This window comes from Atheta coriaria, unplaced genomic scaffold (assembly GCF_025399875.1).
Source record: "Atheta coriaria isolate IRGN ID8LTWV9N9 unplaced genomic scaffold, Caltech_Dcor_3.1 hic_scaffold_10_pilon, whole genome shotgun sequence".
In the NCBI taxonomy this organism is placed as follows: domain Eukaryota; kingdom Metazoa; phylum Arthropoda; class Insecta; order Coleoptera; family Staphylinidae; genus Dalotia; species Dalotia coriaria.
Window position 1 is genome coordinate 1,278,486 of NW_027045452.1, and position 19,695 is coordinate 1,298,180.

The 19,695-nt window shown below is 36.3% G+C and overlaps 1 protein-coding gene across 11 annotated transcripts; it reads left to right on the forward strand.

Moving 5' to 3' along the window:
• The first annotated feature begins 30 nt into the window (after nucleotides 1-30).
• On the forward strand, nucleotides 31-19,676 carry raw (NDT-like domain-containg protein raw). Of its 11 annotated transcripts, none has more exons than XM_065314794.1 (9): nucleotides 31-165; nucleotides 16,415-16,527; nucleotides 16,846-17,031; nucleotides 17,087-17,199; nucleotides 17,258-17,469; nucleotides 17,531-17,701; nucleotides 17,766-18,088; nucleotides 18,199-18,587; nucleotides 18,654-19,676. In XM_065314794.1, the coding sequence occupies exons 1-9, from the start codon at nucleotides 89-91 to the stop codon at nucleotides 18,786-18,788; spliced, it is 1,719 nt and encodes a 572-aa protein (XP_065170866.1). In that variant the 5' UTR covers nucleotides 31-88; the 3' UTR covers nucleotides 18,789-19,676. The 11 variants fall into 11 exon arrangements, with proteins under 11 accessions (XP_065170866.1, XP_065170867.1, XP_065170858.1 ...); XM_065314795.1 differs by lacking the exon at nucleotides 31-165 and adding an exon at nucleotides 1,920-1,954; XM_065314786.1 differs by lacking the exon at nucleotides 31-165 and adding an exon at nucleotides 6,694-7,385 and having other exon boundaries at nucleotides 16,849-17,031.
• Nucleotides 19,677-19,695: the final 19 nt, after the last annotated feature.

The following is a 19,695-nucleotide window of genomic DNA, read 5'->3' on the forward strand; positions in this document are numbered from 1 at the left end:
TCACATCATAAGATGATAATTAAATAATGACGCCGCAATTGATGACGCACGCGTTCGTTACTCATCATCGACGGGACAGGGCCTTCACATGGCCGAAGACACTCAACCCGATGCACAATCCATGCCTAACGGTAGTCTTCAACCCAAAAATGGATGTCATTACAGGTAATACACTTATTTTACTCAAGCAAACATCTCTTTCATTTAATATAAAACAACAAAGAACAGCAGAGGTTAATTTAATAGACAAATTTATGATGAATGAATCAAAAATTGGCGTCCAAAACAAACAGGAAATTTCAAGCGATTGACTCACGCACGTTTTAGAATTGCAGGCGTTCTTAATGACTGGACCGAATTTTTGAGAATTTAAAATCACATGTCACTCGACCAATGTTCCCTGACATTGAGCCTGGGCAATTTGTAAACTGTTATTTGGCAACGCAAGTGACAACTAGCACTAATTAGCGAAATATTTAAAACTGTAACTTTTCAATAAGTTTACAGAATTTTCACAAGTTGTAACCGCAAGTAATTGTTCAACACGTGCGTAAATGGTGCTAGAGCAAAAGATAATAAACATCTTTTATAAATTACGACGCTCTCACGTCAATTTTTCAAGTTTCGCGCACGACCGTGAACTTCCCATCGGCGCTTAATTATAAACGTGACTCATGTGACGATCAACGCACGCTCGTATTCTTTTTTCCAGCGCATTTTGTTAAACGGTAGATAATAATTAATACACAAAGGAAACAAATAAAAAACACGTTAAGGTAAAATACGTTTATAAACAAAACCCACGTTTTTGATTGCAATAAAAATAATGCGATCACGAGCGTGGAACGTTTACGGAAGCATTTTCTTCATATCCTTGATATAAACGCAAGCTTTGATTGAACTACAAAGTGCGACTTGAGGAAATCACCTTGCGTCATCCGTTTACGGAGCTGATAAACTACGCCGATCAAAGCGATCGTATTTCATCAATTGACAAGGCAAGGAAATGCTATTGATCGAAAAGTTGTTATATTCACACCTATCAAATGTCTAGAAATTTTTTGTCTTACGCGAATTCACTTATTTCAAAACAATTGACATCAAGGTAATTATTTTAGCATTAAACTCATTTAAACATTAAACATTAGATAATCACGTTTTTTTTTAAATAATTGTGATGACTTCTACATATTAACTGAGTAAAGTGACGTGACTAAATAAACAAACGTATAATTTAATTACCTTTACTTTACCGACCAGGCCGACCACAATTGGAATTAGTTTTTAAATAATTCGGCAATTAAGTTGTTTATTCACGCTGCCAATCAGTCAATGTCAAGTTTTTCTTTGAAATGAACTCAAAACGATTTAATCAAAGCAAACATCCTCATTATTATAAACACAAAAACGCGCGTGTGCAAACAGATTTTTATTAATTTATTGGCGCGGATAAAAAGACTGCAGACGCGCGATGTATTTGTTATTGTTATGAATTCGATGAAAATGACGTATGCGATCGCATCGCCGAAAAATACATTCAAATGTATCTAAAAATATTTTAAACCGTTGAACATAATTTTTATACTCAACTGAAAACGGTAGCGTTTTCTTTATTCTTTGTTAAATGTATAAAATGTATCATAACAAACAGGACAGTGAACGCAGGCGACAAGATAATATGACAGTGTTGTATTAGTCGGTTAGTTGGTGGCAATCCGCGCGGGCTTCCAACTCCCAGCCGACACGAGCAGTCATTTCGTCTTCATTCTAGTGAAGACAACGCACCGCGTTGTTAATCATCTAAACGTTACAAAAAAAAAAACAACTTGATGTGATTCAGTGGAAATGATTAGAAAATTGAAGTTATTTCTATGAAAACATTTTGGAACAATTTTGGATTAATATAATTAAAAGTGTGTGGGATTACAATAAAAATGTGTCCAGAACATCAAAGGTAACATAAACAAGTTATAAATTAATTTTGATGCGTTTATAAAGCCATAAAAAATATCTAATTTCAAATCAGTCATGTAGACATATAAAACACGGCTTTACCAGTTGATGGTATCACGTTCAGGCGCCATCAATATGAGCGATGCTTATCAATCAATCAAAATCCGCTTTATCACAGCGGGCGATTGATGAATATTGATGAACAAAACATTCTATTCTACTAATACATTCATTACTTTGCAATAAATAATATGTAAGTCGCAGAAAAATTTGTTAGACATTAACTTCTCTTACAAAATGCTTTAAATAAAAATAAATTTAAAAATTAATAAAATTAAACGCACAAAAATATTAGAAATTTGAATTGATTAAGCAACAAATCATTCTCGATGTGCAACTCTAACGTTATCGAGTATTACGTCGCGCGCTATGAATATAAATAAAATTTATGACCATAATTAGCGTTGTTAATTTAATCCGCTTAAAAACACATGTACGTACCACAACTACACAACTGGCGACAATCAAAAGAACTTACATAAGTGCAATAGAAACCACAACGCCTAAATGTTTATATCTAATTAATTATACATTAATAGATCTATCTATAACAAGATCAACCTTATTAATTATTTGATAATTTACATATTCACAACTTGCATTTATGTTTCTTTATGAAAAGCGCACACATTTTAAATATTAGAAGCGTGTTGTGTTGCGAAGTCCAGTCAGGATGATCTCATCGCATAAAAAATAGTAGCAGGAGACAACACGCGGTCGCAAATATTTTTCTTTTTCTGTGTTTCTCGCCAGTGTCATACCTTCCGTCCAAATATATTTAAATACTGTCAATATTATTATTAAATACTTCATTTTGGAAATTTATTTTTACTGATTTGAAAGCTATAATATGCAAATAAGGTGAGAAAGCTACATTTTTGGCACAAATTCAATTCGCACTTCCTCTTTATTTATTTTTATTTTTATTTCAACAAGTATTAAATTAATCTGATCAATTGCTAACTTTATTGACATCTAATTGGATTATTTTGTTTATTGCTCTATTAACGTCTAACATCTTACGCATGTTGCGTTGCAATTATTCTCCTCTAATTGGCCGCTTTGCCGACGGCAATTATTGGTCATCTTAGTTGTCATCGTTTATGTCATCGTATATTGTGCGTTAATTAATCCATGACTTGAAAATCATAGTTTTGGCATTCTGCAACCTTCGAGTGCGCATGAAATAATTACGCGTACGCATGTGTTACTTTAGTTTATAATTCCATTTTACGTAATTTCGCATTTTGTGTTACTTTCGATTAATAGCCTTGCAAGACTATAAAAAAACTCATAAATGGGAAGAAGTGCAAGGTTACAAGCTGATCAAGCGAGGTTATACTATTTATTATTATATACAGATATTAGATACAGCCTCAAATGTATAATACGCATGCGCAGTGTGAAGTCTCACGTCTCAACTTGGGTGGTGTTTAAACTTCCGCATGCGCAGATGAATTGAAAATTCCTGTTAATGACGTCAACGCTGGCTGGCGGATTTAATGACTGGAGGGCTATGACGCTGCGCTTTCTAGAGACTTCGAATTCATTAAAACCTACACGCTTGCATTGCTAAATTGCATCTCGAATCCGTGCACCGCTCGTAAATTATTGTCGACAGCCGGGGAATAAACTGAATATAAACGGCATCGCCATAAAGTGTGCGCACCGCTGCCTGCATCGGACTGCATCATCGTCGAGCGCACTGCGCGCAATCAGACAGCGTGGCTAGCGCGTTCGACATGCATGGCTGCTTCGAATGTTTTTACAGTTTACATGTTTTCTGCGATAAACAAAGAAGGAGAGACTTGAGGAGACGCAAAACGTGGTTTTGCAAAGACAGAGGTATTTCGCAGGTGAATGTGTTAAAAACTGAAAATATATAGGTAAAACAAAGTTGTGTTAGTTACAACTTTTATAACTCAAGAACGGCTGGACAGATTTTGAAGATATATGATTTTTGGATTTGTCTCGGTCCTGAATAGGAGAATAATAATTAAAATATTGAAAATTATGATTGAAAGGGTGTTAAATATGGGATGAAAATTAGTATATAGATTCTATCATAGTTATAGTTAAATAATTAAATCCGAGATGGCGTTAAAGTTAAATTACTAAAAATTACAATTTTTATTGATCGGTCCTAGAAACGGTCTTAGAAACAAGAAAAATTAAATTAATTTTTATTAAATCCGTAAACGAATTTACTACCGTATTTACTAATATTGTCACCAATAAAATAATGATATTATAATCTATTAGTATTAATTATCCACACTAAGTGAAATGTGAAACTATTCCTACATATTTACATTTAATTTCAAATTTATTTGAAAGTATTTGCACTGTGAAGGCATTCGAAGTATTGACTTGGAAGCGAAAGTGGTTTCACAAGTTTGCACCTGGAAAAAAATCTAAACCGCAATAGTGTTTGACCACCTTCGGACGCTGCGAAATCGCAGCCGCCATTTTTGTAGACGCCTCTTGAACACAAACAAACAACTGGATGGCAAGCAGCATCACGTCATACATCAGAATAGAACAATTAGAATACAATATTAATAGGGAAACGATAAAAAATGCAAAGCAGATAAACGCGAGAAAATAAAAATTAACTAAATAAATATGGCCATACATTGTGCGGCTTGAATAAATATTGAAAATTATGAATTAATGTAAATACATGCAAATAGAAACCACAACGTTCCCAGCATTCTGACAGAGATCTCATAATAATTGATTATGTTGTGTAGTTTGTGGTGAAAATTTTCGCGAATAAAAACAAAGCGGTATTCATTCAACATTTACATTTTCTCGTAATAATTAAACAGCGCAAGCAATTAATTGATTAATTAATTTGATCTTTGCGGGCGCATTACATCATGCATCAGCATTAGATTCAATTACGATTAATAAACTTTTTACACAGCGTGTGTAAAAAACAAGCGATTGTATGATGATTGCCACAGGCAAAACTTCAAAGCATAAGAACTCATCATGATGATGATGATGATGATGAGAATCAAAGGCTTGCCAATTTTTTTCGCGCATCGAATCACGCCGCAAATGGCTGTCATGCGGCCCAACTTTCGCTTCATTAATGCGCAACACAATATATCTTCGAAATTGTCTTCATGACTCACACCATCATCATATTTAACACACTTTCAAACGAAATGTACTCGTTTCAAGTTCATGCACTATTTCAGACCTGTATTTACTAGAAAATAAATTATACTCAACGTGTGCAACATGTTCTAGAAGGTAAACACATAACACAACACACAAAAAAAAAACAAATGCGTTGTTCTATTGCTTGAAATATGAATCATTCTGAAATTTTAAATTATAAGGTAGAAAAACGTTTTAATTGTAATTATCGACGTAAACATTGCGATTGCAGTTAAACCGTACGTGATAGATGATCACATAAATATATTCTTGGAAATCCTGATGATGGAAAACTTATGTTACGTTTCACTCTTTAACAATGTGTTATTACACATTGATGATCACAAAATAATTCTCCAGAATAAAAGTAAACAAAACAGTTACTTATGCCATTTCCAGTAGCATGTGTAACATTGAAGGTGAAGTAGAATGAATATCTTGGTAATACCGGAACTATTTAAATGATTTATCGTCACACGTGTGGCCGCCGACGACGGAAAGTTATCTCCGTGCAGAATTCCGCGCATTGCGATTTGCCCATGTCGCCGCAATGCCCGCGTGCGTCGCGCGTGGATACGCGCATGTTTACAAAAGGTCTGATATCATTGATATATTTAGAAATCGATTGGATCGGTCTGATTGACGCTATCGCCAAACAAATTCGCCTCATTGGTGCATTTCAACATGCGCTGCGTTCAGTATGGATTCAGATTTGTGCACAGCGCAACAAAACAATCAATAATATACTGTTGATATTTATGAAAGGCACGTAGCGAAAATTAGAAAGGATCGCACAAAAAAATTATACGCACATTGGTGATTGTATTGTATTATTGTAGGCTTACATCATGTTTGCTAAATTGGGATGAAGTCATACAGGATGTGTCATTGGCACAGACGCATTGTGCATAATAAGATTTATTACAAATCAAAAATCAATCAATAATAAAACCGAATTTATTTTTTGTTTTAATTATTTATTTGTTATTCTGGTTATCACTAATATTATAAATGCAGATTTGAGGTTATGAATTTATTTAAGTGCTTATTTGTGATTACGTAAAAATTACTGCGTTTTTAAAATTGAAATATTTTGAGATTCAATCATAGTTTCAATCACCGAAGCGAGATGGCGTTAATATGCATTATTAGCATCTTATAATATGAAACAAGTTAGGTTATACACGTAATTTGTGATATATGCAGCCAACCATACATAAACATTTTTCACAAACCAAATTTAAGCAAATTTTTCATGTTAAACTCAAACAAAAACTACCAGATTAACTGAATATGAAATAAATGTTTTGTCGTTCGATGCAGTGGGGTAAGCGATTGAATCCGAACAGAAGGCCGGTGTTAAAAACCTTTTGCTCGGCGCCCCCCTCGTTATGCCATGACGTCGACGCGAGAGTCTACCTACACGCGATCGTATGCTAGCTGCTGGTAGCCTAGCTGGTTAGCACTGCTGGCACCGTTGGCACACACAGCACACATCACACAATATAAACATTCTGAATCCACGGGGCCGCGTCGCGGGGCAGGCTGATCCTCTGCGATCGTTTTAAATAGTCTCGCGGCGTACACGACCAGTCTACCGCGAGCGTCGTGCGAGCGCGCGTGACGGTCGGGCCCCAAAACGCAAAGACACACGTCCGAAAAACACACGAAGAATTTGTGCGTCCCTGCAAAACAGGACGCATTACCAAACAAAACGGTGCATTTACACAAATATGCATTCAAACTCGCAGCGGTGCCGGGCGCCATGGCGGACTCTACACTGACTAATAACAAATACAAAGAGACTAGCATCGTCAGTGTATACATACACACAATGTGAACACGCAGATACAACTGGCGACTTTTGGAAATTTTACTTTTGGTGTTCCGGCTAGGAATTTTGCTGGTTTCGATTGTTTCGCGTACGCAATGGACGCGGGCAAACTGATAGCGTCGTCGGCAACGCGTCGCATGCGATTGCGCGACAACGGCAGCAGCTATGATCGAGTCGGCGTGAGACACTTTCCGAGGAATTCGCTGCTAAATTCGCGGAACACGCGTGCCGGTAAACACCAGCATCAACGCCAACGCGCCAACGGCAAGCAGCTGACGACGTTCGCCAATCTCAATGCGCGCAAGACGCCCAATCATGCCGCCGCGGCGCTGGACCATCGCTTCGGCAAACAATGCACCTTCACTAGGTAATGACCATCATATTCACACACAAAAAAACGCATTATAACTTATTTTATTATGACTTTTATGTATATTTTGCGTCGTGCGTAAATTTTAACTTTGTAGTTTTGGTACAGGAAATGAGTGTTGATTTGTTGCACCAAATAGCTGTGTCTTGATGTGTGTATAAATGCTTGACGTCGTCGTAAATTTTCGTGGGAGGCTCTTTATTTTTGCGCCGAGTTGCGCACGAAAATACTGCATACATATTTCATAAACAACATTGAACCTCGCCTCGGAAAACAGTGCGCTTTATTCACATCCAACATCCGAAACTCCTAAATATATATGAAATTTTAAATCACGCCGCATAGTCAAGATGCCAATTGGTATTTATTTGCGCTCGTTACAGCCAATCGCCGAGTATAAATATATTTTGTATATCGTGGTGAGAAACGCTTTCGCTTTCGTTTCGGTTTGTTCACGTTTTAAGACTAAAACGTGCGCAATTCTATGCACTTTTGCGCATTGAGCTTCATTTATATTCATGTGTATTCAATGCAAATATTTGCATGTACACGTGGTGTTAAACAAATGCAGTTAATCAGCTATACAAATAATCTGTGCTACGGGATGATGAAACGTGTTCAATCTTTTTACTTATTAATGACTTTGTGCGCATTGGATATAATATGCAGTATGTTTAATGAATCGGTTAAAGGTAATTCGCGCACATGATATTTGACAATTCGACCTAGAACTAGTTTTCGCAATTCATTTATGCAATATGCTTGTATTGAAACGAACGAACGAACAAACCACAAACTTCTAAACTCAGTTATTTATTAAATACTTACAATAAAGTGGTTCTAACAATAAAGGTAAAACACGTATTGCTTTTAAATGTTTCATATTTGTAACTGCGGATATCGATGATGTCATGGTGTCATTCATTCGGTTTGAAGTAAGCCACAAACATTTTTTGCGACTTTGAAATTTCGCTAACACGTATTTTATTAGCTGTAACAGTTAATTTTATTTTTACCCTGTTTTTTTCAAATAATATTGTGCAATTCATGACGTATTTTATTCGTGACTCAGGGTGAGTTTGCTACAATTATCCAGACTTTTCTATACCTTGAAATATTCAATAAATCGATCAATTACTGCGTTTATATTCTATTAGTTTTTGTTCGCGTAAAATGGAATAAAAAATAGTCTCACTAATTAATTTCTTGTCACTTGAACCTATTTTGTACTGTTTTTTGTACTACTTTTTGACTGCGTTAATAAAATTCTCAGTTTTAATTTATAGGAATGATTAAAATGCACTTTAGCACAATCCCGGATTAAACCTATATCAATTTTTTCGACTTTCCGATTTAGAACTTACGTATTTATAATTTTAATACGGATTTTCCTGTGTAAATATACCTCTCTCACGAAAAAGTGTGTATAAAAAAATCAGTGTGTAATGATAAATTTCTAACAATAGATGAGTAGGTTCGGGTGATAGATGATACTCAACTGTATTGTCCAATTGGAATACTAGACAGCGTGGCGTCACGTCGAGTACGACACCATGGAAAATTGAATTAATCTATGTTTTATATCAAACAATAACAAGTAGCTTCTAGAACAAATTAATGTAAACATTCCAGAAAATTATTCAATCATAAAACACATTTTTAGTGAAAACATGTTTTGATATATCTCTGATTTATTTTACTATCTTTAATATTATTATTTTCATCTGTACCTACTTTTTAGACGCCGGATGTTTTTATACAAAATTTATTATGCAAATTTAACAAGCATAAAATTTAAAAATAATATTGTTACTTATAATAGAATCTACGGAAGATATATTTAAAACCTTAGTCAATTTAAACAAATCACGACCGGAAATATCAACTTATCATATCTTAAATTATAATACACACTCAAATCACTGCGTATACTCCTCAAACTGATAACAAAAGACTTGTTTCCAATAAGCTAACAATACAATGATGTCACATCCACATTTAGCTCATCTACAGCACGATAATAAAATAATCGCATGTGTATTATTAACGCACTTTACCGCGTGTATCAGTATACACAAACAAACACATGCGCACCCACACAGAGAGACGAGAATGATAACACGCCTGCATCCACAAACAACAGATAAACACTCCAAAGCACTAAACGCATCTGCTGATAACGCAAGATATTGCCGCAGCACGCATCACTGTACACACTGTAGTATACACTTTATATTAGTATATAAATATAACTTTATTGTCATCTTGATATCTGTGGGTATAATGTGTCATTTGTTAGGATAGTGCGTATATCATAATATTGATATGCGGATGATGTGATATGTAAATGTTGATGGAATTAATTTTTAAAGAAACTTTTCGAAAATATGCGAGTTTCAGGTAGTTTCATGTAAAAATAGTTTACAATTGTGTTATATTTATATCTATCGCACTTGTTGCACAAGTATTACGTTACGCAAACGCATACAATGCACTAACGAGAAATGATAACAAATGCTGTGGAATGTCGTGTTGCAACATACCTGAATGGCGCCTGCCACCGCCCTTTTTATTAATTGTAGTAATTATTATATGCTACAACTACTAACTTTCTATTTCGTGTAGCAAAATGCGAATATTATTTTATGGCAAAAGAAATTTTCTGTGAATAAGTGCATTTTACCGCCATCTTAATTCGAAATATATAACTATTATAAAATTCAAAACAAACTTTTTCATTTTAATTTACAACCTGCAAATTTTACCATTTCATTTTTATGCTTTTTTTAAGCAAAAGACTGACTAAGGCCATAACTAAAGTACTTTAGTCACGGCTTTGACAGCCCGTGATTAAAGTACCACTTTTTATGTCTCAAAACCGTGAAAAACTGGCACTTTAAAGATGGAAGTAGAAAAATAAAGAAAACACAAAATGTTTGAAGAACGCGATTAAAAAAAAACCTAAGAAAATTAAATTATTAAGCCTAAAGTTAGTACAATACTGCCTTGACAGTAAATCACTACTTCTGCCTGTTTATCAAAATAAAAGCTATTCAGGAAGTAAATAAGGTATCAGAAACTATATTAAAAGATAAAATGCGTGTAATTATTATTAGAATGATAGAAACAATGTGTGTGTGTATGTGTGTGACTTTCAAAGGCCACCAGCGCCACGAGCTGCCACGTTAATCACGTCGATTGTGTTGTGTTTGTCTGTTTATTCGCCTCTTGCTTCCTGCTCGCTCAACGCGAATAAAAACGTACCGCTCAATTTATCGTTACAAATGAGACGCACATAACGCAAACACCATACTTATTTACAAATGACGAAAAAACATCAGATTGGTCATCGCTAATTTTCTCCACTCATCGATCCTTAAGTAAGTACATCAAGATGCGTTCATTCGATTAGCAGACATTGAAAGTCAATGTCGTAATCGTTTATCTAATTTATGTCGTGCGTGGTCGTGAGTTTGGCTGCCGCCCCGCCGGAAATAAAACGTCACCTGTGTATATATAGCCCATTGACACGCATAGACAAAAGTGGAACAAAATATAATTTAAATCTTCCATTCGATAATTGGCGATAAATATCAATAAAATGATTAGTAATCCAATTTGCATGCATCAAGCAGTGTCAATAATGAATATGCATGGCTTCATTCACTGCCTGGCGTCTTAATTGATAGGAATTAAATTGATAGCTACCATTAGAATTTAATGCGACACTTAAGACACACGCTGTATTTTAAATTCTCTAACTTTTCGCTTCCTTTTGCCACAGCCGATGGATGCGTGTGTGCGTCGTGTGCCGATACGTGAAGTGCGCCGTCGAACCGGTGCGCTGCGAACGGCGAACAGCGAATGTAAATATCGATGATGTCATGCGCTATATATAATTCGCGTATTTCGCATATTGTATGGGATACCGCTCTCCGGCAGAGTATGTACTCACTGTCAGACTGGCAAATCACCAGTAGACTGGTGGCGTATTCATTTCATCCACTATAATTACCACAACATGTAGTTAACATAGATTACAATCGTACATGTGCCTAATCATTTGGTTTAAAGTATCAATTTGATTAAAAATAAGGAGTAATCATTATCAATTGTTTTTAAAAAGCGCAGCTTTTGAAGGGTTGATTTTAATATGATAAGATATTTCCTGAGCATATTATCAAACAATAATAGGATGTTTAAGTTGATTTTAAGTGGCGCTTGATATAAAATATGATAATTCAACTTATTTTAATTATTTACACGGAAACAATACGTGATGGAATGATTATTCTTGCGGTATCATATTGTACAACGTAACATATTGTTAAAACGATTGTGTTAAAAGTTATAAACAATTAAACATTTGCATAAGTAAAAAACACAACGTGCATACAAATGTGTCTATAACTTTTGGCAAAACAGTGCTATCAACAAAATATTTACGAAAATTGTTTCCAAATTTAATACAGAATAAATTTTTGAATGCATTAATCATAAAAATTAATTAGTTGGTATGTAATTATTAAAAAAATAGACCCATAAAATAATTATTTTAGGCGTTGATTATTTTCTATTAAACTATTGACCAAACAGTGCAAATAAACTTTGTTTCCAAATATTAAACATAAAGTTATTATCAACTAACTTTTGCCCGCGATTTCGTCCCGGTAGTGTTTAATAATAATGTAATTCGTTTTTACTCTCTTGTTCTAGAGATATGTATCAATTCTATCAATAAGATTCGCAATTTTATTTTAAAGAAATTAATTATATAAATAGTTGCTAATAATTCCCTTCAGCGCCCCATCTCGGATTCAACTATGTAACTATAACGATGATTGAATCTCAATGCCAACTTTTATCCTATAGAAAAGAGCTGTCTTTAGGGTTTTCCCGGTTTTCCCAATTATTCGAATATTTCTCGCCGTAAAAACCATCCTTGGACTTTAACAAATATTTTAAAAAAAGAATTGGCCAAATTGGTCTAGGCGTTGTTGAGTTATGCGCTTACCAACAGATTTTACGATTAATTTTTATTTTATAGATTCGTAAATTATCTAAATAACTTTAGAAAATAAATATCAATGAATTTTTGTTTAAAAACATTCTGAATTTACTACTAAATAATTACTTCAAGAATTAAGTAAGTAAAATATGTAGATTCATTTTGCAATGATTAATAAATGACTATATTTTATGACTTATCAATTATAATTAACTATTTCGCACAAAAAAATTAACGTGACTCTGATCCAAATAAATTAGTCTGATTATTATGATTAGAACCCGAGGGGTTATCACATCTGGAGGACGACATTCGTGTGACGAGCGCGACGCGACGCGCCGACATTAATAACATTACGCCGGCATGGAAGCATGGAAGTGCAATGACAAACAATAATAAACAACCGGCCGACACACAACGAAACGTGACGCCTGATGGCATTATGTAATACGTACGCCATGTCATGCCTATTGCTTTTCATCGCGGCACGTAGCGACTTCTTGTGAAGTCACATAACTCACATAGTTCATACTCTCATCACAAATCACAATATGTACACACACAACAACTTAATAAGGGTATTAACATTAACATTAACCGCAATTGCATTTTTACTACCAACTATAATTTAAAACAAAAATAAAAATGCGTAACTTCTCTAAATAACGTTGAGGTGTTGGCAAGTGACAAAACAATATGTTCGCACTCAAGTGTAGATATAAATGTGGATCAACTATGCACGCATGCTGAATGATGTCAAGTTCAAACTTACGTTTTCGTTATGCAAACGCCACGAGTAAAGTACGCGCACTGTGTTTATGGGCCAGCGTCATTGCTATAATTTTGGAATATTTATAACGACGTGCGGGTGGAATCAAAACATTGTTTTGATGTAAACATTCACCGCACGTGCATACTTTCTAATTTGCTCAAAATTTACAAAAATATTAAAAATGGCAAAAATGCTACGAATGTAAAATAAACGCAAACGGAAAACGCAAACAAAACGCCATCGAAACAGGACACTTCCTCGCAATTTTTATGAATGAAGCAGAAAGAAATGTTTCATTCATTAAAAATACGACGCCAAATCGTGTCACGTGGGTTTTATATGTGAATAATATAATATAATAACAATCTGATTTTTACTAATCGTATGATTCTTATTTAGATCCGAGAAATTGCATTCATAATATTATTCAACAAAAGAATGACTGAATGGAAATGATATGACAAAGACAGATTGCAAGCATTCCCACAGTGCGCAGGTTACCTCTTATGACTAAACGTCTGATAACGAGCTGCTGGCTTCTTCAATTTCAACACGTACAATCTTTTTACAATTCCGTACACTTCCTAAACACGCAGATAAACACACACTCGAAACTTTTAATGAAAACCAATGTTTCGTTTCGTGTTGCGCCGAAGAACGTGAGTTCACGTACACACAACAATGTTGATGCATGTGATTTATTCACATGCTCGAATGTCGCATACCGCTTGAATGGTTTCAACGCATATTATACAACTGGTGGGTTTATAACTGAGCGCGAATAAGACCAAAGCGATCAGTCATCATTTCGTCGGTGGTGCGGTATGTTCGCACGGTGATATAATTTGTTTTTATAAGTGTTAATGTGCGGTGTTGAGGGGATAATTGTTCTTAGATCATTCTATCGCGTTGTGTTAAAAATTAGATACAATATGAGAGTTACAATTGAGGTTGATGTCAATTCCTGGTAAGTTATTAAACAATTAAAATTAATTTTTAAAACATTTCACCGTAAAAACGTCATAAATGATTTTTTGACTGATTTCAAGGAAAATAATTTGTTATCCTATTATTTAAATGAGCAGATGATACTTTCTTTATCTCTGATAATCTCTAAGATTATATCTTCAAGAGGCCCCATATAAAATAATTTGAATATTAATTTTTCGTTGTGCTTTGTTGTAAATCGATAACCAGCTAAAAATAGTCATTTTAATTACCATACCTCTCGTGCGCCTGATATCCTGAGCTTGTTTACGTGCGAAACTGACGATCTCCTAATAGACCCCAATTATCACCCGCGAAAAAAATTGATTTTTCGACTATGTACTTTGTGCACTTGTATGCGATTAGCATAATTTGCAAGTAAATGATCAATATAGTATTTAGTAAGTATACTTGCCATTTTGTTTTGTTTGGTGGTTTCGCAAACGATTGCCAAACCACAGAGCATCGTGAGCATCATAAATCTCAATGAATGACTTAAAAATTAGCATCGTTAAGTTGCTCAATAATATGATCGCAAATAACAACAAAACATTGTGTACATTGTGAGGTACGTCATTGGTAAATGTAGAAAAACAAATCGCTTTTCAGGCGCAAAGACTTTGGATTTAATTTATCGGCGTTATTACGATGTTGGCGAGCTTTTCATTGGGATGATCTCATCGCATACCCGCTGCGAGACGAGGTGCGCTTTTCTTTTTCCTGGTGTCGTGTTTTTTTTTGTGTGTTTGTTTCCTTTTTGATGTGTTTCGCAGTGTAGAAGTGAGCGTTTTGCGGGTCTAGTTAGTGATCCGCACGCTGCAGACCTGCGGTCATCGCCGAGAATTGACTCGCCATAAATATCTGCGATGCGCCTGCTCGTCGGCGACGTGCCGGCCATTGTAAAGGTCATAGTCCGGAATAAAGTTGAAAGAACGTGCGCACCGGCCGTCGCATTGTCCGAATGTAACTGTCTCTCATACAGATTGCCATACATTTGTTAAATATCATTCTTGACATTACTTTATTCTATTTTTTTTCATATTGGAAAATGTTACAAATAAAAATTTTGTTTCCCATGGATTTTACAATTTAAAATTTTTATGCGAATGACATCGACATGTCCTAATCATTTAATGCTTAACGCCGAATTCCATGCGCGATTTGGCGCATCGCCAATACCACGCCTGTTTTCGTCCTTTTGTGTGATTTTTCTGGCGTGGCTTCCAACATCGCGATTATCGGTGCCAATGCAAAGTGCGTTAAATGCGTCGCTGACTTGCACACACTTTTGTCCGACTTCCAAGCGCGTCCACCAGCATCGGATGCGCTTCTGAGTAATGGTGAGCGCGGTGGCAGACTGGATGTAGACAGTGCTTAATTTCGCAAATCATTGACGATCTTATTGAGGCTGCGCTGTGTTTGCGACGTGTGTGCGCGTTAAACCATGCAAGAAGCTCACGCCACGATAATTGCGTGTAACTATTTATGTTTTGAGAGCAACTCGCGCTGATGTAACTACGTTTTTATGCATATTATAGCCAAGAAGTTAGGTTAGGTTTAGGCTTACTTGTTTTTGGCGCTGCAAACTGCTTACAACTTGCTCCAAATCAATTTAATTTAATTTGATTAACTGCGTTCGATTATGATGGCCCCCAAAGTAAATATTCGATAGTAGAGGTCAAGCAATAATTAAATACAAACATTTTTGCTGTCATTGATATTTCCATATACGAATTATATTTAGTTATAATTTCAATGGCGACTGAGGAAGCATCAATGCTGTTTTTCGTCGCAATTATTTTCTGCACGTCGGCAGCCGTTGTTTACACGCCATTTGCTGAAAAAAGGTAATTGTTTTTAAACACTCACCTTGTAGTTGCGTATCGCACCGCGTCACTTTACTTATCGTTATCTTATCGCGGGGAATGGTGAGGCCCGATGCGGTGCTGCGGCACAGTTCATTTCACAGTAGTTCTCGATGTTTCGGTGTTGGCAAACGTATTTGAGCGAGCGAAATCGTGTCGTCCACCATGATGGACAACCGGATCGTCGTGGACTACGAGGAACTCGTTGAATCCGTGCTGATTTTAACTGTTTTCACCGTGTACAAGACCTACCTTCTGCAAATCATGTCTCTTTTAATCTTAAACGTGCTCAACAAGCTGTCAAAGCAACGGTAACAAGAAACTTTTGACATCCACGCCGAAACTTCGTGTCTTTTTTTGTTCTTTGTTGGTAACAATGGTTTTAATTTTTCAGGGAAGTGCACGATGCAATTTGCGGACGATTGGGGCATAGACCACGACAAATACCTGGTGACTCTTTGCAAGCATTGTTCAACGATATGAAGTTATACGTATCGAACGCTCAAGGTAAATATGCTTCAAAACTTTATTTCACATCGAAAACGTTGTGTCGTTGTAGGCCACCCATTATACATATATCATGTAAACAAATTAACCCTCGAATCGAACTGATTCACTGACAATGGGGAAAGTACCCCTAGTCATAATTTCGTTTCCATAACATCACAAACAATGATACTCTTTGCAATTACTCATAGTTTATAGTGCTTTATATTTATATTAATCTAGTTTAAGTCAGTTCTAATGATATGTTTGTTGTTGAGGTAAACAATACCAACTGTCTAATTATTGTTATCAAAACTAACATATTCTGGTATTTTACAGTAGACAAAATGATTCAATGTGCAAGGCAGAGCAAACACATAGGTAGGAAGAATGGAGGCTCACAATACCTGACATTTGGTGAGTTATGCTTCATCACCCGCACACTGCAAATGCAAAAGCCCAAGCATAAAGACATTGTGCACCAGAAGCCACCGCAACTACAACTCCAGCCTCATAATGAAAACAGTAATGCCCTGATGCACATGAATGAGCCACACATACCTAACACTTAAATTTGCAGAGTGCCTTGAAAAGTTTGAGGTGTTTCTGGGTGGTTCTTGCAATCCTACCACATGGAGGACAGATACAGCTATCCCAGAACTACAGAAGCATGGAATCACATATTATAATCCAGTGAGTATTAAATAATTAACTATAAAATATGAAATAATTAATATTATTTAATTTACAGCAAGTGTCTGCATGGGCACCAGAACTGGTTGCACTGGAACACAATGCCAAACAATCAGCATGTCTTCTACTTTATGTCGTTGATAGTCAAACGCGCAGTGTTGTGGGTATGTTGGAGGTCGCTTATTTGGTCGCCTCGGGTCGGTGCGTCGTTTTAGTCGCTTATCCGTACCGAGAAGGGCAAGCCATCATGGACGAGCCAATAACACAAAGGTAAAACATTAAAAAAAAAAAATCAAAATTTCAGTCAAATAATTAAAATGTTTGTTTGCAGTGAGTATTTAGACTTGGTGAACGGGCAGACAAGTTTACTAGCGTTAGTTAAGAGCCAAGGCATCAAGGTGCACAACAGTTTGGCGACCGCGTTACAATGCACCGCGAATATTTTGCGCAACGGCACCACGAACGGAATGACTGCCGACGAGCAAGTCACGCATAAGTTAAAGTAAGTTTAACTTGAACTTTATACTATGGTGAGATGAAATTACTATGATTTTGGTTTGTTGCAGGAAATTACGCGAAGTTTTCGATTCGTTCGATGCGAATCAGACGGGTGAGATAAGCTTAACTAGTGTCGTAGATGCCTATCAACGACTGACAAACAAAACGATAGATCTACGATCGCTGTGCGATTACCTGAGTACAAAGCGCGCCGACGCGGCGCATCTTCGAATCTCATTCGATCAATTCTGCGTGCTGGTGGCTGAGTTCGGCGTTGACGATGTCGGCGTTGAGCCATTCGCTACGAGCGGCGACGGTAATGACTCTAGATTATTCGCGCGCTTGGCGACATTTCAGACGAAGCTTACTAATACGTTCATTAACTGCATAGGTACTACTTTCATCGCTTATTAAAACAAAAAGAGCACTTGTTTACTGCACTCGAAGTCATTCTGTATTCTAACTATGAAGGTGTGTATTAAATTTGTTTCATTCGTTTAGATTGGTTGAGCCGACAGCTTCCCTTCAACAATCAAAGCGAATCGAACAATCTCAAATCGGCGAATAACGAAACGATGTCGTTTGATTTATTTCTGGGCGGCTCGCGGTCCGGCAAAGACTGGCGTGCGCAATTCGAGCCGCTGCTGAAGGAGAAAAACATCACGTACTGCAGCTCGAACGGCAGCAGCGACGCCTGCGTTACCGAAAACACGCTCGTGCAACTCAAACGGCCGCTTGACAATAGCCGCGTATTATTATTTTACATCACCAACGACACGCGCTCCCTGAGCAGCATGATCCTGGCTGCGCACTACCTCGGTCTCGAGCGCGACGTCGTACTCTGCATTGAACACTTGGCAGCTGAAGGCGTTCAAATCGCTGGTGAAAATGTACGTTAAAATTAACCTAACCTAACCTAAAAAAATAAATTGCTTACAATATATATTTGTTTGCAGCTGACGACACAGGCGATTAAGGATTACAACCGAGGACGAGTCTACCTCGCCGACATGGCGAAGCGAAAGCAAATACCAGTATTCGAAAGCATCACCGAGGCGGTGCACGCGGCGATAGACAAATGCCGAGACTAACTAGCATACACAACTAGCACCTAAGTAAATCGAATTGATTCATAGCTAAGAATGCGTCGGGGCGACATTCACGCGATTGCTGCCATCCTGTGCACAAAGCTCTCTATTAGATTTATCGCGGCTCTGTGAGCTGGTAGATTCAACGCGATGCCAGCAATCGCTCCGCGCGCGCGCCGTGACAGAACTAATTGTATATTATTCACACTAATTTATTATTTATTAAAACCCATGTGGTATGCACTAATTTAAAACTATATATATATATATTAACGAACCGTTTTGGTTGGTCACACACACATCACTTATTCGGATCGCGCGCGGCTTGGTGCCACCCACGTATCAGTTGTATTTTGTATTTTTAAATCAAGCGCCTTTTCTTAATTAAACGGACCTCTCAAAGTTGATTTTAATTATACACGGAAGGCGTACATTAAAATGCAGCTTTTAGTTTACTAAGACAATTTGTGTTTTTTATTCATAGTACAAATAATTTAAATGTGAATGTCGGGGAGGGGTGAACGCGAAATCATTGAAAATACGTCCAAGCACTACTCACCAATTGTAAAAATTGCTTTACTTTAGCTCGTAAGCTTAGTTTAATTTGTACATACAAACACCGCTTGGATTTTAAAATCGATTGCGAGCGGCTTTGTTATAATCTACACTAAAATGATAAATTATATTATGTACATTGAAAGATTTTGAACTAGATTTGTAAGCACTTGGTTTAGCCTTTCTTTTTATATACTCATTAATTGTTGTAAGTCGTATAACGTTATTTAACATTTGTATTACAAGCACATCATGTGAACGAAGATCATCGCGGCGATGATTTCTTGTTTCTATGAAAACATTACATTAAAATACACTTATATTTAAACATTTCAACGGCTCGTTATTAATCAGC

What these genes read in the sequence shown, in the direction of transcription:
- raw (XM_065314785.1), top strand. Translation starts at nt 7,114, where the DNA reads ATGGACGCGGGCAAACTGATAGCGTCGTCGGCAACGCGTCGCATGCGA. An exon ending in ATACGTATCGAACGCTCAAG is followed by an intron (nt 16,528 to 16,845) that starts GTAAATATGCTT and finishes GGTATTTTACAG; the next exon opens with TAGACAAAATGATTCAATGT. An exon ending in GAATCACATATTATAATCCA is followed by an intron (nt 17,200 to 17,257) that starts GTGAGTATTAAA and finishes TTTAATTTACAG; the next exon opens with CAAGTGTCTGCATGGGCACC.